The sequence below is a fragment of the Aquarana catesbeiana genome, linkage group LG08 (genome assembly GCF_042186555.1).
Source record: "Aquarana catesbeiana isolate 2022-GZ linkage group LG08, ASM4218655v1, whole genome shotgun sequence".
Lineage (NCBI taxonomy): Eukaryota > Metazoa > Chordata > Amphibia > Anura > Ranidae > Aquarana > Aquarana catesbeiana.
Genome location: NC_133331.1, coordinates 46,223,279 through 46,245,286, shown reverse-complemented (window position 1 = coordinate 46,245,286; position 22,008 = coordinate 46,223,279). Strand labels below are relative to the sequence as shown.

Genomic DNA, 22,008 nt, shown 5'->3' with positions numbered 1-22,008 from the left:
AGTAAATCACAACCCCCCACAGTTAGAATCACCTAGCAGGGAACACGTTTAACCCCTTAGTCACCCCCCTAGTGTTAACCCCTTCCCTACCAGTGACATTACACAGTTATCAGTGCATTTTTATAGCTATGATTGCTGTATAAATGTCAATGGTGCAAAAAGTGTGTCAAAAGTGTCCGATCTGTCCGCCGCAATGTAACAGTCTCGATTTAAAAAAAAAAAAAAAAAAAAATCGCTGATCGTCGCCATTACTAGTAAAAAAAAATAGAAATGCCATAAATCTATTCCCTATTTTGTAGACGCTATAACTTTTGCGCAAACCAAGCTGCTTCACCGGTCTGCGGATTTGAAATCCCAGTGGCTTTCTCTCCTCACAGTGCTGACAGTACGTGCTAGAGGGATTCTGATTGCTCAGCGCCATCCATGTGACGGTGCTGACCAGTTAGAATTCCTGTAATTCGTATTGGCTAAGCAATACAGACACGAGATTAAGCCACGGGTGTTTCAAATCTGTGAAGCTGCTTTTCTGTGTTTGGAGGCAGGTGATCTGGTACAGCAGGACTGGGTGGGATGGGCAGGGGGTCCAGTGAAGGGTCACTTTACAGATTTACTGTAAAGGTGAACTTACACTTTAACCACACTAATAAAGCACAAGTGTGAACACCATAGGCCCGGACTCAAGTCTTTCTCATGCTGTAAGTGACACACTCTGAGCAATGCGAGTACAAAACACATGAAAACATGTGAGTATTGTAAGGGCAGAGAACTGCCGGCGGGTTAGGGTTAGCCCCATTACTGTGCTGTCATCTCTGTCTGGCCTAACGAGAAAGACGTGAGCCGTACTATTCATGTGCCCTTCCCCGGCCTTGGATGATAACTATCGCCCATGTCCTCTTCTGGTACGCAGTCTATTTACTCCCTGGCGGTCTCTCTTAGCGATTATCATGTCAGTGTTCGGACACGTGAGATAAGATGAAGCTTGTTGTTATTCTGCATGATAAAAGAATGACTCTGGGTCCAGGAATGCAGGTAATGGAGCGATGACAGAGATACAGACACATTCCTCCAGACAGGCGGGTTGTGCGGAATGTCAGACTTGTTCTTCTGGTCCTCTACTGTAAAACGGTTTCAGCAAACAATGAAACAACTTCCACATTACATTCAAAGCAAGAAGAAAGACAATGTATGCTGAGATTTACAGTATACACAGATCTACCACAACAACTCACACTTACTCTGTCTTCCGTCGCTCCCTGTTCTCGAAGATACTGTTGAGGTTTATAGTCACCTGGCCCAGGTACTTATCGAGGCCCACCAGGGAGCGATGCATGACCGTCAGCTGCAGCTGGTACTGTTCGGGGTTGTCCTGGACCAGTAGGCCCGGCAGTTCGAAAGAGGCCTCTTCTTTCCAGATGGGGTTGAGGTTCTTCTCCACCACCGAAGTGGAATACTTCTCCTTCCCGAGCTGGATGATGGTGTATGCATCGTTAGTGCCATGCTTGCCTTTTGGATGCAGATCCCGCGCTTGTAACACTGTGACCTGGACATGGGTGGGGTGCCACTTCTGTTCGGCCTCTTCCAACATGGCTGTGCGGGGCTGGAGTGAGCGGTGTGCTCAGAATAGAGGAGGGAGAGGTGACAAAGCTAGCTGACCATCGCTGTACCATTCATCTCACCCATTCAGGGCCTGCATTGATCCAGCCGCTGCCTGCACACACACACACAAAGGACCCGCAGTGACAGCACGCTGCCACACATGTCAAGCCCAGGACAGCCTCATACAAATGAGCAGATGCTGAAATGTCACAGCATGACAGACCGGACTCCGCCCAGCAATCAATCACTTGTCACCGCAGATCAATTCATCCAGCCGGGTAAGGTGACTTGTGTCACCAGCTCTGCAACTCACTTCCTGATCTGCCATGCAGCTGAAGCAGTGTCAGTGAATAAAAGCTCAGCCCGGATTGGGTTTTTTCCTGGCTTCTCCCAGGAAAGGCATGTGCAGCAAAGCAGTCATTGGCTGCCGACAAATCCCTGGATGGGCCTGGTTCTATAGAGCTGAGTGACGTGCAGTGATTGGTGCATTCTCTGCCTGCAGTCTGCTGTGTGCTCAGGACACCTCCCTGCATGGAAACAGATGAAGCAATGATCAGCACATGACTACCATTCCAGTGTTTGTACACATTGTAATCTCCGCCGCTGCAGACAGAACACAGCCCATTACATTATACTAAGCACAAGAAATATTTGACGTCGTGTAGGTGCGCCTAGTCCTGACCTGTGCAAACACCCCTGATCCCAGGGAAGAGAATCTTTTATGTTCTGGAGATCAGGCCAACGCAGGAGGATAACTGCTCCGAGTACAAACATTACATTTTAGACAATTGTGCACATTTCCGTCACAACATTTCAAACAAACAACTCAAGTGTTTTAAAACCTCATGCACACTGGTTTCTTGTAAACGCGGTTTATCCTGACCTGACACCTAAGCTGTATTATTTCAAACCAGTTTAGGTGAGTTTAGCAGCGTTTGAGCGTTTATTTAATTGGCCAGAATTTTAATTTATTCTGGCCACCGAAAAAAACAAACGCTATGACAAATTACCTTAAAGGAGACATATTTTTTTAGAATGCAATTTACCTAGATGGATGCAGCATCGGTCCCCGGTGGTGCCACTTAACGCTAAAGCCGCGTACACACGAGCGGACTTTTCGACCGGACTGGTCCGGCGGACAATTCGACCATGTGCGGGCTTCATCGGACCTGCAGCGGACTTTTTCGGTCGAGAATCTGACGGACTTTAGATTTGGAACATGTTTCAAATCTTGACGTCGGAACTCGGCCGGACCCAGTTACTATCGAAAAGTCCGCTTGTCTGTATGCTAGTTTGACGGACTAAAACCGACACTAGGGCAGCTATTGGCTACTGGCTATCAACTTCCTTATTTTAGTCTGGTCGTACGTCATCACGTACGAATCCGTTGGACTTTGGTGTGATCGTGTGTAGGCAAGTCCGTTTGTTCGGAAAGTCCGCCCAAAGTCCGTCGGATAGACTGTCGGACCAGTCCGGTCAATAAGTCGCTCGTGTGTACGTGGCATAAGAACCAAGCGATCGAACACCGCCGATCGCTTGTTTCTCACAGCTCTCTGCTCTGCCGCCCCCCCCCCCCACGCTCATTGGAGCACTGGGCTGTGGAGGGGGCAGGAGTGGGCAGCTCAGACTCTCAGCAGCTCGCTGCAGCGCTGAGCTGCGCCACGCTGAGAGGCTGATCCAGGTGATGGTTAGGGTTGCCACATCATCCCTTTAATCCAGGACACATATTAATTACACAGGTCCTGAGGCTGATTTAATGCAGATAAGGCACCAAGTGAGTTTAACTACTTGCCGACCGGCTCACACTTATATACGTCGGCAGAAGGGCACATATAGGCAGATTAATGTACCTGTACGTTGCCCTTTAAGATGCGGGCGCGTGCGCGCCCGCCGCGACCTCAGCGAGTGTGATCGCGGGTCCTGCGGACATACCCGCGATCGTCTCACGGAGAGGAAGAATGGGGAAATGCTGATGTAAACAAGCATTTCCCCGTTCTGCCTAGCGACACCGACACTGATCACCGCTCCCTGTAATCGGGAGCGGTGATCAGTGTCGTGTCACATATAGCCCATCCCCCCCACAGTTAGAATCACTCCCTAGGACACACTTAACCCCTACAGTGCCCCCTAGCGGTTAACCCATTCACTGCCAGTGACATTTACACAGAAATCAATGCATTTTTAATCGCGCTGATCGCTGTATAAATGTGAATGGTCCCAAAATTGCGCCAAAAGTTTTTGATCTGTCCGCCATAATGTTGCAGTCACGATAAAAATCACTGATCGCCGCCATTACTAATAAAAAAAAATTATTAATAAAAATGCCATAAAACTATCCCCTATATTGTAGACGCTATAAGTTTTGCGCAAACCAATCAATAAGCGCTTATTGCAATTTTTTTTTTTTTTAACCAAAAATATGTAGTAGAATACATATCGGCCTAAACTGAGGGGAAAAAAATGTTTTTTTAATATATTTTTGGGGGATATTTATTATAGCAAAAAGTAAAAAATAATGCATTTTTTTCAAAATTTACGCTATTTTTTTGTTTATAGCGCAAAAAATAAAAACCGCAGAAGTGATTAAATACCACCAAAAGAAAGCTCTATTTGTGGGGAAAAAAGGACGTAAATTTTGTTTGGGAGCCACGTCGCCGACCGTGCAATTATCAGATAAAGCGACGCAGTGCCGAATCACAAAAAGTGCTCTGGTCTTTTGCCAGCCAAATGGTCCGGGGCTTAAGTGGTTAATTACCACCTTAATCACCCACAGAACCTGTGTAATTAATGTGTGTCCTGGATTAAAGGGATGATGTGGCAACCCTAGTGCCGGTCCAAGCATATGGGCGGATCCTGATACCATTGTCGTGAGCTTGCAGCGGCTCTGTGATGTCAGCCGACAGTGGGCTTCAGCTCGCTGTCTGCAGAAAACGGGTCACAGATAGAACTGCACTCCTGTGATCCACAGAAGTACAGCCAAACATGCTTTTGGCTGTACTTCTCCTTTAAGAGATAGGATGTTGATATCCTGTTTTTGTTTGTTTTTTTATTCTTTGTTTTTTTCCCCTATGCTATCTGAAAAGAGATACAACTCCACTGTTTGGCATCATAGAGGTTTCACTTGGTCAACCACTTTGATGTAGTTTCTCACACCTACTTATGGACTGTCCATGGGTTTATAGCGAAAACTTTATCTTTTTCCATCTATTAGACCCTTTTCACACTGAGGCGCTTTTCAGGCGTTTTAGCGCCTGAAAAATGCCTCTCATGCCTCCTCAGTGTGAAAGCCCGAGTGCTTTTACACTGCGGCGGTGCGTTTGCGAGACGGTAAAAAAAGTCCTGCAAGCAGCATCTTTGGGGGCGGTTTGAGAGCGGTGTAACACAGGCACGTTTAACCCCTTGTTAACCTTTCCTTTGGGGTTAAAAGCGCCCTGCTCACCCGCAAAGTGGCTCTGCAGCGCCGGTAAAAGGCCGCTAAACTGAACGGCGCTTTACCGCGACCACGGGGAGGTCTAGGTGTGAAAGGGGTCTTATTGTCACCAATTTTCTTAATTGTATACTGCCTGTTGACAGTTCTATTATCTTGTATTATTTTGTGCTACACAACAATGTCTTATCTTGTTGTTCAAAATCTTAATAAAAAAAGATTGACACAAAAATAAATAAACGCTAAAGTGCTAAACGAACCTAGCGTTTATGAGTGTTTTGGCACGTTTAATAATATTCAGCGTTTTTTGTGGTTAAAATTTCCTCTCCTGAACACAATTTTAGGGCATTAAAAAACACCCTCCCCTACTACTAAACTGCTAAAAACATCCACGTGTGCATGGACACATAGGATAACATAGAGGGGAGTTCAAGAGCAGAAAAAAAAAAAAACACCTAAACTCACAAAAAAGCATGAGTTTGAAATGGCAGTATGCATGAGGCCTTAGGTGTGACATAAAGTGGAACTCAAGCCAAAATCTTTTTTATTTTTGGTCATAGTGGGAAAGGAAAGGGTTGACATTTCTGTTGAGATACTTACTGCTGTCTCTGCCCCCATTAGGAAGATTTCCACTCCTTACTTCCTGTCCCTGTAAGAGATATAATAGGAAGTGAGTAGAAATCTCCAAAATGAAGGAAGATCGCATCTGAACAGGTATTAAATTATATGTTGTAAGGAATCTCCAGTGCAAATAGTAATATGTATATATCTGTATCCAATCACCCGTGTAATTCCAGGGCAAACAATGTTAAGAATCTTTCCACAAAAATAAAAAAATTAAGAAAATATATATATATATATATATATATATATATATATATATATATTGCTGATGACACTTAAGCTATGTACACACGATCGGATTTTCCGACAACAAAACCGTGGATTTTTTTCCGAAGGATGTTGGCTCAAACTTGTCTTGCATACACACAGTCACACAAATGTTGTCGAAAATTCCGAACGTGAAGAACGCGGTGACGTACGACGAGCCAAGAAAAATTAAATTCAATAGCCAGTGCGGCTCTTCTGCTTGATTCCGAGCATATGTGGACTTTTGTGCATCGGAATTGTGTACACACGCTCGGAATTTCCGACAACAAGTCTTGTTGACGGAAAATTTGAGAATGTGGCGGAAATTCCGACAAATGTTCTATGGAGCATACACACAGTCGGACTTTCCGCTAACCAGCTCACATCCAACATTTGTTGTCGGAAAATCCTATTGTGTGTACGGCCCATAACTATTTAAATGAGCATTCTGGACTTCACTGTTCTGGTGACATCTGCGAACATTTGACTTTTCAACCTCTACCTGCCCAGAATAAATAGGATGACATGGGACACAGCAATAAATCCTGAGAGAGATTGTAACCTTTACCTGTTATGTCCAAAACTAGAAAAAAAGAAGCTAGGCAGGCCATACATTAAAGAGGAGCTCCAGGCTCCTTCAGAAAAAAAGAAAGGTCAGCAGCTACAAATACTGTAGCTGCTGACTTTTAATAATAGGACACTTACCTGTATACGAATCCAGCGGTGTCTTCACCCGAGCTGATTTTTCAATCGGCTCTCGTGTGCTGCCGCCGTCATCTCGAAGCGCGCTGTGCTCTGTGAATGGCCCGGCAGTGACACAAGGAGGAGGTGGATGATTTTGCAGCAGAGAAGTCATCCAGAAGTGGGAACGGGTACCTGTCAAAACCAGGTACCCGCTCCCCCCCCCCCCCCCCCGAAAGGTGCCAAATGTGTTAGCGGAGGGAGGAGGCAGATAAGCAGAGCTTCCCCCTTTTGGGTGTAGCTCCGCTTTAACCAATTTTCTTTCCTTCAATCATGGAAAGAGAATTGCTTGATTACCACATCAGCATATTCAGTGTTGATGGAGGAATTCCTCCCGCAGAGCTGTTGTATTCTGACAGTGGGAGGTTTCACAGCCATCAGGATACAATGATCACTGCTTGCAGGCTATAGCCGCCGGCGGTGGTCGAATTAAAAAAAGCAGAGGGGATGGTTGTAATGAAGTCAATCAATAGATCAACTTCAGTACAACCAGCTTGTCCATACATGGATTGAAATTCGTCCGGTTCCTGCTGAACTGGTCAAATTTTGATCTATCTATGGCTGGCATTCTCCTTTAACGCATATAGCAGACATCTACTCAGTGCTCAGTTGTAAAAGAGCATCGGTAATAACAGTGACTGTGGCACAGGTCACCACCCAAAAAACATACCAAGTCTAATTCTTAATGGCACCCCCATACATCATCTCTCGCACATGTTTTTTCATGGTGCTGCAGCACCTTGTGGTTCCACGCAGCACGGTTTTAAAAAAAAGGGTTGGAGTCTTTTCAAATGATGGGCTGTGCACATGCAAAATGGACCTACCCTTAAACTGGAACTAAAGTTGAAATAAAATTTGTGAACAGGCAGGTTCTTTATTGCACTGCCTGCGTGGCCAGGATGACTGTACTCCTGCGCATGTGCAGCTCATGAGGGACCTCGCAGGTGTCTGACCATTGGAATTAAGGTAAGTATCGTTGCCTTTAGCTCTGTTTCAGACCCCTACACACTGGAGCATTTTGCAGGCACTATAGCGTTAGAAAAACCGCCTGCAAACCGCCCTAAAACAGCTGCTCCATTCACTCCAGTGTGAAAGCCCGAGGGCTTTTACACTGGAGCGGTGCGCTGGCAGGGCATCAGAGAAAGTCCTGCCAGCAGCTTCTTTGGAGCGGTGAACTCACCACTGCTCCCCATTGAAATCAATGGGACAGCGCTGCAATACCGGTGGCGATTTTCGGGTGGATTTAACCCCTTTTCGGCCGCTAGCGTGGGGTTAAAACCGCCCTGCTAGTGGCCGAATAGTGCTGCTAAAATGACGGTAAAGCGGCGCTAAGCTGGCGGCACAGTGCAAAAGGGGTCTCAAGGTTAGCTCAGAAAAACAGGGGTATTTACCTAAACTGGTGCACACAGAACCCGGTGCAGCTGTGCATAGTAACCAATCAGCCTCTAACTTCAGCTTGTTCAATAAGCTTTGAGAATAAAACCTGGAAGCTGTGTTTTATCTGCATTCACACCTGAGCGTATTTTTTTTTTTTCAGGCAGAAAGTCACATGTTTTTACAGGTCAAAAGGTCACCAATGTAAAAAGCAGAAAAACACTTGCAATCTGCCTAAGGCTGCTTTTACACCTGAGCGTTTTCAGCTCGTAAAACTCCCGAAAAACACCCAACAAGCAAAATCCCATTTATTTCAATGGCACCTGTTCACATCTGAGTGTTTGGTCACCTGAAGAAAAACACCTGAAGCTCAAAAAAGTACATCTTTCTTTTTGGGCAGATTACAAGCGTTTTTCTGCTTTTTATATTGGTGACCTTTTGACCTGCATAAAATTGCGGCAAAAAATCATGGTAAAAATGCGCGAATTTCTGCCTAAAAACTAAACGCTCAGGTGTGAATGCAGTCTGGGGCTCTGCTCACACGTAGGCGTTTTTCTGCTCTAAGCCTCAGCTCTAAAAATGCCCAAAAAGACAAATCCCATTCATTTCAATGGCCCCTTTTAACATCTGAGCGTTCTGTCACCTAAAGCAAAACGCCCGCCACTCAAAAAAATACAAGAGCTTCTTTTTTGGCAGATTACAGGGGTTGTTCATTCTTTTACATTGGTGACCTTTTGACCTGTGCAAAAATCGGAGTGACTTTCTGCCTGAAAACAATACACTCAGGTGTGAACGGAGCCTTCATGTACTTTTTTGAGTTTCAGGTGTTTTTTTTTCAGGTGACAGAATGCTCAGATGTGAACAGGTGCCATTGAAATTAATGGGATTTTGCTTGTTGGGTGTTTTTTCAGGCGTTTTGGGAGCTGAAAACACTCAGGTGTGAATGCAGCCATGGTGAATATCTCTTGTCTGTATTCAGTTCAATCCATATAAGTCTGTGAACTCTCACTTGGGATACAGTAGTTAAAACATATCTATGGTCAATACTGAAAATCATATATTAATTTCCACATTGTATCCCAATTACGTCTAGCCTTCTCCTAATGATATAAACCATTTTGAAGCTTGTAAACTTACTTTGTGAAGATCTCCTCACATTTACTTCCTGGAATTCTGTGACATGTAGTCACTATGTCCTGTGGGTAGGCCCTGCTGTGTCACACATTTCATAGTCTGCCTTCTGAACTACAGAGGAGGATTTTTAGGAGGCAGGGTCAGTACAGGAATCACAGCTTGCAGGCAGCAAGGTACCATGGGATATGTAGTCTTTAAAAATTGAAAGTATTGAAAGTAAACAGCAGAGGAGAAGCTGCAAAGCATGCAGGGAATCCAGGAAGTTGTGGATACAGATGGCCAGCAGACAGGCAAAACTCACAACACATTGGGAGATTTTTCACGTAAGCTTATATTGGATTGTCAGAAATAACTACTGTTTGTATTGCTATTACAAGGCTGATGTTATAAAATTAAAGTGTATGCCATGACTATAGATTTCCCTTAAAGGAGAAGTATAGCCAAAGCTCATTTGGCCATACTTCTCCTGTGGATCACAGGAGTGTAGTTCATTCTGCACGCTAAATCCCGCTGTTGGCTGTCATCACAGAGCCAGTCCAGTCTCTGGAAAGTTTGCGATGGTCGGGATCCGACCGCTTGCCTGGACCGGAACCCGGCTCAGCCTCTAAGCAAGCCGCTGAGAGCCTGAACTGGTGGTACACGCCCCCTCCACAGCCCAGCAGTTCAGTGAGCGTTGAAGGGGCAGAGCAGACAGCGATGACTGACAGTCAACAGCTCTCTGCTCAGGGAGCTGCAGGAACTGAGCGATCGGCGGTGTTTGATCACTCGGTTCTCAGTCTTCGAGCCAGTGGGGGGACAGATGCATCATTGGACCAATGCTGTATTAACCTAAATAAGTATGATTTTAAAATAAAAAATAATTCCCATACTTCTCTTTTAAAACAGGTGGTGAGGGGGTGACCTAACACCCCCTCAAACACTCTCTGAAAAGCATCCCAATGCGACGTGCTCTTCAGAGGGTCAGCACTTGTGTAGACGAACCCTCAAACTGTTTTAAAACAAAGACTTAGGACTTATTCACACCATATCTGCACAGATCAACTTAGGCTCAACGCATGTCACATAGAAATAAATAGTTTCACACTATAATACTGCATTGAGCTGCACGTGCTGCATAAAGTTGCAGTATGTCTGCATTTTTATGTGGTGCAGCACACTATGTCATTGCAGCTCAATGCGCTATGACACATAGGGGTTAATTTACTAAAGACAAATAGACTTTGCAAAAGTGCTTTTTTTACTCGAGCTTAGTAATTGAGCAGAAGCTCTGCTGACTTCCATCATCCAATCATGTGCAAGCACAAATGCTGTTTTTTTTTTTTTTTTTTTCATTTTTCTTGCTCATGATTGGGCATTCTTTGTAAAGTGAAGCTTTACCTCATTCACTAAGCTCTGGACTCCGGAGCAACTGCTCTTGCAGAGTGTGACTGCACTTTGCAAGTGCACAGTCTTTTTGCCTTTAGTAAATCAACCCACCAGATTTGAATGAACTTTTTCTCTTTTTCAACTTTATTGACTCTTTAGTAAAGTTAAAAAAAAAAGTAAGACCCGGTTCACACCTATGAAAATTGGATGCGGTGTTCATTTGAATGAGGCTGGTTCACATATGTGCGTTGCATTCGCCCTCTGCATTGCCCAAAAAACGTGTGCATTTTCTGGGCATTGCGGTGGGAATTGCAAGCACGTTATCTTCTATGGGAATGCATCTGATTCGCAGATGCATTCCGTTATGAACAGGATAAAATCCTAATGAAACCCTGACCTTATCCTGATCAAAAACTGACGTGAAACGCTGAACAACTGATTTTTCTCTTCACGGGGAAACCCGATCTTCAATCTGCACCGCACATGTGTGAACCGGGCCTAAACCATGCAATGCACACTGCCCCTCACAAACCATACGATATAATTGGTTGGTTTATGGTGCACAGTGTACAACATGACATGTAACCCTCCATAAAATGCACTCAGGCTTCAGATAATGCTGTAACCTTTAGCAACCAAGCAGTTTGCTGCAGCCAGCACAGTAGAATGAACCCTGATTGGTTTTCCCCGCCTCCTTCTATCCAGCAGTCACACTAGTGCTTTTTCTCCTGCGTTTGCTTTCGCTCTGCCCTGCACAAAAATGGAAATTCCATTATTCACATCAGTGCAGCACTGCAAGGTGTTCTTGGAAGGGTGCAGGCGCTTCTTTGGTGCAGTTGCAACATCGTAGACTTTTAATGGGATGGCATATAAACAGCACGTACAGTACATGCGTTTTTAGTGCATTATTAGAGTTTTTTGTAAGAAAAAAAAAAAATCAACTCTCCTTGAGAATGAAGCATTAAAAAAACATCAAAAAAGCACACTAAAATTGCACAGAAAATGCAGCAACAGCACTAGTGTGAACCTAGGGTCAGGCTAAGTGCTTTAAACAGTAAAAAAAAAAAAAAAATGTTCCGTATTTATTGATCAGCTCCAGGAAACAGAATTCCCCCCCATCAGCTGCACACAGAACAGCCACAGACAGGAGTGTATGTGTTGTCAGGCATGTGACTTCCTCTCCCATAACCTGTGCTATGACGGGATGCTGTGGAATGTGGGCGGGGCTCTGCAGGGTCTCCTCCCTGTTGCTATGGTGACAGTATTGTGTACTCGCCTCTTCTGATTTACCAGCTCACCTGTGTAAGATCATGTCCGTCATGTGCATAGATATGTAATGTTATGTGTCTCATGGATCATGTGTGTATGTATGTGTGTGACTGTATGTGTATATATATATATCTGTGTATGTGTATATTTATATCCATGTGACTTCCGGGGTAGGAACGCGTGCAAAATCATGCGTTTTCCTGACACACAGAAATGCGTTGCCCTTTAGCAGATGTGCGGCAGGGCCATTCATTTAAATGCCACCCCCCCCCCCCCCCATGCAAACGTGCGCCAAACAACATGGTGCTGCGGCAGGCACAGTACGGTTCGCTGCAGTATTTAGTTTTGGGTTTTTTTGCGTACAAATGTAGGTTTGAACCAAACTTGAATTTATACAATGTGATCTTATGCATTTTTAGTGCTTCTCCCATTTTGCAGATTTCTACTGCAGTCCATTTAACATGGTTTCCTATGGAACACGTTCTGTAGTGCAAATCTGCAAAAAGCATTAAAAATGCACAGGTGTGAATCCAGCCTAAGTTTCCAGAGTCATATGATGAGGGGGGGGGGGGGGGGGGGGGTAATATTGGTCATACAAGTAGTTGTCTGTTTCTAAATTGTGATGGGAGAGTGGATTATTCGGTGAATCCTCATTAACACTAGAAGAACATGAACACTGCATGCAGATAATCTCTAGTGGTGATTGAATCCAGAGCCTCAGCACTGCAAACACTACGGCTGTGTTAGACATGTTTCTGCTGGATTCCATCATTCTCCTGGCTCTTATCCTCCAGTCTGTGTGTTGTACATCCAGATTGGTGCTCACCTACCAGAGTGCAACCAATGAAGCTCTTACATTCATTCTCCTATGCAGCATTGGGAGACCCTGATTGGCTGCTGGTGGAGCACAGACAGACTTCTCCGACATTGATAGATGAGTTCCAGTCTTGTGTGGTCAGGAAGGAGACCGGCACACAATATTTAATGCATAGTGTAGTGCTGGTGATATTCCTCATGTCTCCACCTCTTCTACAGATGTCTTGTGTCTCGTTATCAGCATGTCAGCCAATGGAAGCTCAGCCATCCCACTGGATATCATCGATGCAAAATCACCAGGTAGGAGCTGAAGCATTGTAGAGATACTCCTGTGTGCACTGAACTTTGTTTTTTAAATGGGCTCTCTATTCTGATTTTAGTGTTTATCATTGTAAAATTTTCCTGAATTTTTGAAATGTAACTTTAACATTTTTACATGTTTGCTATTCCATATTTACATAATTGTTTTACATGTATGTACATTAAAGTGGTTGCAAGGGATATTAAAAAATAAACATGTTATACCTCTATAAGGGTATTGCACAGAGTGGCACTGAACCTTCTCTTCTAGGGTCCCCTTGGTGCTATCGTCTCCTTCACCCCTCTGTTCTCCACCATAAAAAGCCGCTTCCGATGGAGGTGCACCTGCTGGCTCCCTCCCGAGCCAGGCTGTGTGCATCCATTGACACATAAAGCGCGGCTCGGTCCCTCCCCCCCCCTCCTCACAGGATTTGATTGACAGCAGCAGAAGCCAATGGCTCCCACTGTTGCTTCTGTGCCGTGAGTGCAAGGAGAGATAGGATTAAGCCGCTGTAGACAGGCACAGTGCTGGATCAGGTGAGGAGGGGGATACTTTGCAACTGCTTTAGGAACACATATCTCACTGAAATAATATTCTAACCTCGTTTGACAGAAATTGTATATTTACCTCCAGCAGCCAATGACCAATCAGCCTTCTTATGGGGCTCATAGACATTAGAGGACATTGGGGCTCGGTGACATTAGAGGACATTGGGGCTCGTTGACATTAGAGGACATTGGGGCTCATAGAAATTAGAAAACCCTTCTGATCCAATTCTAGGCATCTGCATTGTCCCACTCACTATTCTGTAGCCTGGAATATAATTGGCCACACAGTGCAGCTGCCTGTGTTTAGCAAGAACTGCTGCAATGCCTCTAATGTGTGCGATGGCTTTTAAAATGCACTTGACAGAGGTCTGCATTGTGATTGGTTGCTATTGGTTACTGCACACTGTTCATTCTGCAGCATGTTCACCAGTCACACTCAATGTTTTCTGACTTTTCAGCCAATCAATACCTGGTTCAGCTACTGGAAGACAAAGGCGCGGTGAGTTTCCAACCAATGACAGAAGAGAGAATCCGGCTGGTCTTCCAGGTTTTGGACAAGGTGAGCCCACAGCTGGGGACCTTCTCCCGTCTGATGGGGCTCCTTGGAGCAGAGTTACATGGTAAGAATGACAACTTGTTCTGTCTACATTGCTGGTACTCGGCTTCCTGTATTAGCAGAGTGCATAGTGGTTATCCTTATCCTCCTACAAATACCCACTGGAAAGAGTGGGATGGTAAAGTAAATGGTGGATATCATTTTCCTCCTCTGATGACTCACTGGAGATTTCTTCCCCACCAGCCTGAGGTCTACTCTGTACAAGACTATGGCGGTTATCCTTTTCCTCTTGGAGAGTACCCCCTGGGGAGCCCTTCCTCCAGAGTGAGGTCTGTTCTGTACTAGAGTCCATAGTGTTTTTTTTTTTGTTTTTTAATATCCTTCACTGAGGAGCCCTATCCCCTGGGATGAGGTCTGTTCTGCACTACAGTCTAAGGTAGTTACCCTTATCCTCCTATAGGTACCCAGTGGGGAGCCCTTCTCCTTTAGTGCAAGGTCTTGTACTAAAGACTGTGGTGGATGTAGTCATGCTACAAGTAACCACTGGGCAGCCCTTTCCCCCAGGCCAAGGTCTGCTCTCTACTAGAGACCACAGGAGATATCCTTCTCCTAGCAGTACTCACTGGGAAATCCTTCCCACCATGCCAAGTTCTGCTCTGTACTGTAATTAATGATATACTATATATCCTTATCCTCCTAAGAGTATCTACTGGGGATCCCTTCCCTCCCAGGCTGGGGTCTGCCTGGTACTAGAATACATGGTGGATGGCCTTATACTCCATTAAGTACTCACTGGGGAGCTTTTTCCCCCGAGCCGACATCTGCCCTGTACTGTAGTCCATGGCGGAATATCCTTCTCCTGTTATGGGTACCCAATGCGGAGTCCTTCCACTTTGGGCTGAGGTTTTCTCTGTACTAGAGACCGTGGTGGGTATCCCTTTTTTCCTATGGGTATCCACTGGGGAGACTTTTTTCCTGGATTGAGGTCTGCTCTATAGAGTCCATGGTGATTATACTTATTCTCTGAGTACTCACATGGGAGCAGTACCCCCCCAGGCCGAGGTCTAACCTGTTCTATAGTTTAAGGTGGATATCCTCCTATGGATAGACACTGAGGAACCCTTTCCCTTTGGGCCAAGGTCTGCTCTGTCTGCTCTGTACTATAATCCATGGTGGATATCCTTATTCTGCTATAAGTGCCCATTGGGGAACCCTTAATCCCATATTATGTAAGGTACTGACAGTCCGTAATTTATATTATAGATGTCTGTATGTTTCATACTGTTTATTGTATTGACAGTATACAGTATAATGGTTTTTCTTTCTTGTCCATTAGGAGACACAGGAATTCAAATACAGTCTGGTTATACTGCCATCTCCAGGATGATTGGACACTGGCAAAGATTAAAATTGTAAGCCAGCCCCAGTATAACATTCCTCCTTCCGCCTAGCATGCTTTCAACTCTGCTGTTGTAGAAAAATCTAGTCACATTTTGCTAGCCTTTTTTTTTAATCTTTTTTTTGGATTGCTCTTTCATCAACCTTATTTAAGATTGCTCTCTAAACCACTGCACGTGCTAATCTCTACAGGCAGCTATCTGGATTAGCCTTAGTTAAAGTGGATGTAAACCCAATGTCATCCTTTCTAAACTACTGCCATAGGGGTTATCTATAAGGATATACATGCCTCCTGCATGTATCTTTACCTGTCAAATGTCTCCCCTCTCTCGGTTATTAGACCCTAAAAACTGCAGATTCTGTGGGTGGGTCTGTTGTCTGGAGCTCGGTGGGTGGAGTCGTGATGTCAGTAGACTCCCCGCCCACCTCTACACTCCCCTTGTCAATATGCATTTTCTCCTGTGTATTTCTTACACTGAACTTCTGCTATGATCTCTAACATCCAGTGAAAAGACAGGAAAGTAACCATATGACTTCAGCATGCCAAATCATGCTGAAGTGTGGAACAGCCAATCCTTGCAGAGCTGCTGAAGAAAGGAGTGGGGGAGGGAATTAAAAAATCATGCCTGTGTCTTAGGCTGTCACTCACAGCAAGGGGGAGTATTTGACAAAGTTTTTGTCAGTTTGTCAAGATTTATCTCACTGAACAATAAAAGGATTGCTCGGAGATGGATTAACTCTGTGTGGCAAGACTGGGCTCAAATGATAGGAAATCTTATACTCTACAGTATGATATAAAAAAAAAAATGTGATCTTCAGGCACTGGACTCTGCATTGTGGCACTTTCCAGAGCAAAGTGTACTGATCCAGAGCTGTGGCATATCACCTACTTTGTCATTAGTACCACTGGGCACATTTTACATTTCCAGCTATCTGGTTATCACTGGAGAAAGGGTAACCACTGAAGAACTGAGCACTGCCACTCAGCTTTGCTGAATGGTGTTGCTCAGAAACACTCTGTGCTCTCTTCCCGGCCATTTGGCCTAGAGAATCCACCATTGAGCTGTTGTATGTGCTTTACAAGCAGGTACTGATGTCACAACCAAAGGGCATCTGAGTCGCTTGGCCTTCCAGAGATGTCATCTCTTCAGCCTTAGGCTGGGTTTACACCTATGTAAATTGGATGTGGGTTTCTCCGCATCCAATTCACATAGCAGGAGATTGTGACCGGCTCTCTATGGAGCCGGTTCACACATCCCCGCAGCGGCTCCGGTGCAAATTGCACAGGAGTCTTGTGCGTCTTTTGGTCCGCTTCGGGTCTGAATTCAGCCAAAAATTTGGGCTGAAATCAGACCTGAAACTGTGAATGGAGACGCAGCGCACTCCTGCTGTGAGCCGCTGCGTGTTATAGTGTGAACCCAGCCTTATAGGGCGTAAACACGGTCGGACTTTGTTCGGACATTCCGACAACAAAATCCATGGATTTTTTCCGACGGATGTTGGCTCAAACTTGTCTTGCATACACACGGTCACACAAAGTTGTCGGAAAATCCGATCGTTCTGAACGCGGTGACGTAAAACACGTACGTCGGGACTATAAACGGGTCAGTGGCCAATAGCTTTCATCTCTTTATTTATTCTGAGCATGCGTGGCACTTTGTCCGTCGGATTTGTGTACACACGATCGGAATTTCCGACAACGGATTTTGTTGTCGGAAAATTTTATCTCCTGCTCTCCAACTTTGTGTGTCGGAAAATCCGATGGAAAATGTCCGATGGAGCCCACACACGGTCGGAATTTCCGACAACACGCTCCGATCGGACATTTTCCATCGGAAAATCCGACCGTGTGTACGGGGCATTACACTAAATACCATGATTTGGGATGCCACAGGGGGCCAGAGGGTGATCTTGTCTGAATGTAGGTTGGAGGAATCCGACACTTCTCCTACATATAGTTCTGCAGTAGGTGCACACAGGCTGCAGGTCAGCTAAGCCATCTAAAGAAGTCTACTGCACAAAGGTGCACCCCCACTTCTGCAAGCAGGAGCTGATTAAGTTTAGTGATTTATGCCACTCGCTCCTTGGCTGTTAAGGCTTCACTTGCTATGGGGGGGGATGAGGAGCTTCTTAGACCCATGGCTTGTGGTCAGGGTTAGGCAGGTTATGCAGAATTCTTCAGCTACAACTCTGGGTGTGAAACAAAATGTTTTAGCTTCATCTTCAGTTCTTTTGGTGGATCATATCTCTCCAGTCTGGGGCTGAGGTCTAATTTCCATACCTGCCTTCCCATTAAGGCTGGTCTTTCTCATCTGGACCTGTTTTTTATCCTAGGCTTGATCTTGAGACTTGTTCCTTCTGACGGTTGTTCCTAGTGTTTTCTGTTGACTATATCAGTTTGTCAGTTGGTTGTTTTCCCTACATGGGGAATTTTTGTTGTTCCACCTGTTTTGGTGGTTTCTGGTTGATCATCTTGCTGATTCAGATTTGGTGTTCCCTTCTTTGTGAAATCATTTACCTCTGGCAGTGCCCTTCTCTATCTTGGTCTGGAGGTGTCCTTTATCCTGGTCTGGAGCATCAGATTAATTCTCAATACCCTTCCTTTGCTCATTTTTGCAGGGTCCCTTATCTGGCAGGGGGCTCCAGCTCATCTGGTTTTAAATTCGGGTGCTGGTCCTTCAGGCAGCTCCTGGGCTGCAGGCAGTCCTCAGTCTTCTTTGTGGGGGCCTGTTAGCAGTTGTTGTCTTGAACTGCTTTTAGACATCCCAACTGTATCTGAATTCCTGTGCCCCTCAATAAACGAAGAAGAAAATGGGCATTTTGTACTTACTGTAAAATCCTTTTCTTGGAGTTTAATTAGAGACACAGACTTCATCCCTCTGTGTACATGATCATACCCATGGTACTACTTGCTACCAACTGAGTCATACAGTGAACAGAAGGAGTTTTTGCTGGGGCTGGCTTAGTTTTTCTGTTCGCCAGCGTCCAATTTTCCTGTCTGAATTCCTCTGTGGACTCCAAGAAATTGGATTTTACAATAAGTACTAAAATTGATTACAGTATTTAATATGTGTTGGAAGTATTTACATATCACAGAGGTGTGTTGTTTCATACTATGTGCATACTGTCAGAATATAATGTATATTACAGATGTGTAGTTGTGCATACTACACAATGTACTTACAGTATATAATTGTATATTACAGATGCTGTATACATACACCCAGGCAGTCAACTTTGGAAGGGCTGGAAGGGGACTCATGCAGCCCCATATTTCAGCCTGATGCAGCAGATGCAGGATGAGCGGTACGTCCTTCTTTGCTGTTATTTTTACACTTTGTACTATGTGGAGATTTTCTTGATCAATAAATTTCTTTTTTTTAGAATTGTAGGCAGGTTACAATTTGTCTTATGCAGTATTGAGGGTACATAAAGGTAATTATACCTTTTGCGTAAGGTTCAGAGTATATCTTCCCAATATACACAGAGTTTCTGACAAGCATAATATAAGGACACAAGTGTTTATAATTGTAAAACAAAATACAAAGTGAACCTGAGAAGAAAGGTTGCAAGGCAAGAGCATGGTGTGGTTAGGGGTGGATGGGTAGAGAGAATCCCAGGGTTTACAGTGGTGGACAGAAGACCATGGGGTTCTGTGGTCAATGATAAGTGTTGGCATCTACCCACCGATCCTAAAAAAATTGAGCTAATTTCAAAGCCATTGTTTCTCATTTTTAGGGACTCGTTAATGGCTGGAATGGTACCACTGGGTTGGCGCAGGGCCAGTGTGGGGCTTATATTTAAAAAGGAATCAAAGTCTTTACCAATTAACTATAGACCTGTTAGTTTAACTTCTATAGTGTTTAATATAAGACCACATAGATGAGTTCTTGCTGGAAAAAAATATTTTAAGCAACAGACGCATGGATTCATGAAAGACAGAAGTTGTCAAACAAACCTGATTTCTTTTTATGAAGAGGTAAGTAAAATCTTGGACAGAGGGGTGGCTGTGGACGTGGTATACTTGGATTTTGCAAAAGCGTTTGACACAGTTCCCCGCACACGGGTCATGGGTAAGGTAAAGTCTACAGGCTTGGAAATATCAGTTTGTAAATGGATAGAAAACTGGCTACAGAATTCAGAGTAGTGGTTAATGATTCATACTCTGAATGATCTAAGGTTATCAGTGGTGTACCCCAAGATTCAGTGTTGGGACCCTTACATTTTAATATCTTTATAAATGATATAGGGTCTGGGATAAAAAGTACTATTTCAGTGTGTGCAGATGACACCAAACTATGCAGTGGAATAACATCCTTACAGGATGTCTCCAACTTACAAGCCAACCTCACTCATCCTGCATCTGCTGCACTGTTTAATTGGGCAACTAAGTGGCAAATGAGGTTTAACGTTGATAAATGTAAAATTATGCACCTGGGGGCTAAGAATATGCATCATACATACTAGGGGGAGTACAACTGGAGGAATCAATGGTGAAGAAGGATCTGGGGGTTTTGGTAGATCATAAGCTTAATAATAGCATGCAATGCCAAGCTGCAGTTTCCAAAGCAAGCAAAGCCCTTTCTTGTATTAAGAGAGGTATGGACTCCAGAGAGAGAAAGCTATCATTTTGCACCTGTTCAAATCATTAGAGGATAAGGGGGCACTCTTTACATCTATAGGAAAAGAGATTTCATCTCCAAATACGGAAAGGTTGGGTACTAACATTTATAGCTAGAGTTGACCAGGGAATATCCCATTGCCTCTCGGGGGATCAGGAAGGAATTTTTCCCCTGCTGTAGCAAATTGGATCATGCTTTGCTGGGGTGTTCACCTTCCTGTGGATCAACTGTGGGCAAAGGATTGTCTATATGGGATTGTATGTTTTTTTTTTGTTTTTTTTTTTTTTTTGGTTGAACTAGATGGACTTGTGGCTTTTTTCAACCTGACTAACTATGTAACTATGTAAAGGGGAATTTGATAGGGTTCAAGGAGAGAAGAGTCAAAGCCAGGCGGGTCGAGTTTGTTTATCTAGGGCTGGCATATTTTATTGTACTTAGGAATCCTTTCTTGTCGTGTGGCCTAGATTTTTTTTTAGTTTGTTACAGCTTGAGCAACCCTATTTTTGGTTTTGGGAAGGCAAAGTCTAGGACTCTTCCAGACCTTGTCTATAGTCTGGTTGCAGCAGTAATTTTATTTATTTATTTTTTATTACAGGTTCATATATAGCACTATGAATTTACATAGGGCTTCACATATATATATATATATATTTGTACATTCACGTCAGTCCCTGCCTTCAGGGAGCTTACTATCTAAGTTCCCTAACTAACATTCCTATACTAGGGCCAATTTAGGCAGGAGGCAATTAACCTACCAGAATGTCTTTGGAGTGTGGAAGGAAACCCATGCAGGCACAGGGAGAACATACAAACTCCAAGTAGGTAGTGTCATGGTTGGGATTCGAACTGGTGACCCTAGTGCTGCTAGGTGGATGTTCTAACTACTTAGCCACTGTGATTAGTATTAGGAGCTTGAAGTGCCCAAAATGTACTAACAGCCAGGCATTTCTACCATATGAAGCACGTGGTTGCATAGTTAAAGACAAATTTGGTTATCCTAGTCTAGACCAGGTACCATTGGGATAAAACTTTGTAGTTTGTTTCTGAAGGAGCCACATTCTGAGTACAGAACTTTGTGGTAGCCCAGATTTGGTCCCACTTATTAGGTACAAGGGTGACACCAAGGATTAGGCATGTGGAGTGGGGAGTGGAGCATTTGTGTTTAAAAAAAGAGAGATGGTACAAAAAGGTATGAGTTTGCAGAATACACGGGAGACCTGAAAAGGTTTGTAGTAAGTGCCCTACATTCACTCACGGCGCCATGCCAAGCTGGCCGAGGCTCTCCAGTGAGAGGAGAGCGTGCCTGTCAGTGTCTGTGTGGGATTTCTCCTCCTCCCTTTTTTCTCTCCACTGACTTTATGTTAATGCGAGCAGCTCTCGCAGGGACACAGGCAGCCGCTCTGCTCCCTCCCCATCCTCATTGGTAGGAAGAGGAGAGCCAATGGGCAGCCACCTGATTGCAGTAGGGAATTCTGGGACATGTAGTCCCCATCTCAAATGGCCCCATAGCCTTGAATGGGGCATGGAACTACAAAGCCCAGCATGCTGTGCACTGAAGGGAGTTGTGGAGGACTCCATCTTGTCTCCTGAGAGGAATTAATTACCACAAGGCAGAGGGAGAGACTGGACCTGGGGGAGAGGTGCTTCCTCCCGGGTCGGTCCACCACGTTGTTCCAAGTGTCTACGGCCGGTCGGGAGAGGGGGATTCTGGGTGCACGTCCAGGCACACCTGTACCAGTGGTGTGAAGTGTTTTCAGTGTGAGGTGACCAGTATGGTCACTAGACGTCCCTACCTGTTCCAGGACGTTCGTTTGGGCCTTGACCACAGGATTGGTGAGAGGGCACTTGCCCATTTCCAGGAGACTGGGATGCTGCACACATACAGAGTTACTTCACTTTGCCCATCCAACTTTATGAACACTGTATACAGACATCATTGCTCTTAGTCACCTTGCTGACACCTGTAGTGCCACAGGACACAAGGCAATCCA

The 22,008-nt window shown here is 44.6% G+C and overlaps 2 protein-coding genes across 2 annotated transcripts in view; one reads left to right on the top strand and one right to left on the bottom strand.

The window, feature by feature from the left end:
- Positions 1 to 2,036, bottom strand: part of RAB11FIP2 (RAB11 family interacting protein 2) — a 72,962-nt gene extending 70,926 nt beyond the window's left edge. Inside the window, exon 1 of the mRNA XM_073595790.1 lies at positions 1,236 to 2,036. Coding sequence (XP_073451891.1) covers positions 1,236 to 1,585 — 350 coding nt within the window. The 5' untranslated portion in view covers positions 1,586 to 2,036. The remainder of the gene's footprint in view (positions 1 to 1,235) is intronic.
- A 9,716-nt stretch (positions 2,037 to 11,752) lies between these two features.
- Positions 11,753 to 22,008, top strand: part of LOC141105726 (uncharacterized) — a 178,739-nt gene continuing 168,483 nt past the window's right edge. The window contains exons 1-4 of the mRNA XM_073595788.1: positions 11,753 to 11,807; positions 12,812 to 12,892; positions 13,900 to 14,061; positions 18,602 to 18,701. Coding sequence (XP_073451889.1) covers positions 12,835 to 12,892; positions 13,900 to 14,061; positions 18,602 to 18,701 — 320 coding nt within the window. The 5' untranslated portion in view covers positions 11,753 to 11,807; positions 12,812 to 12,834. The remainder of the gene's footprint in view (positions 11,808 to 12,811; positions 12,893 to 13,899; positions 14,062 to 18,601; positions 18,702 to 22,008) is intronic.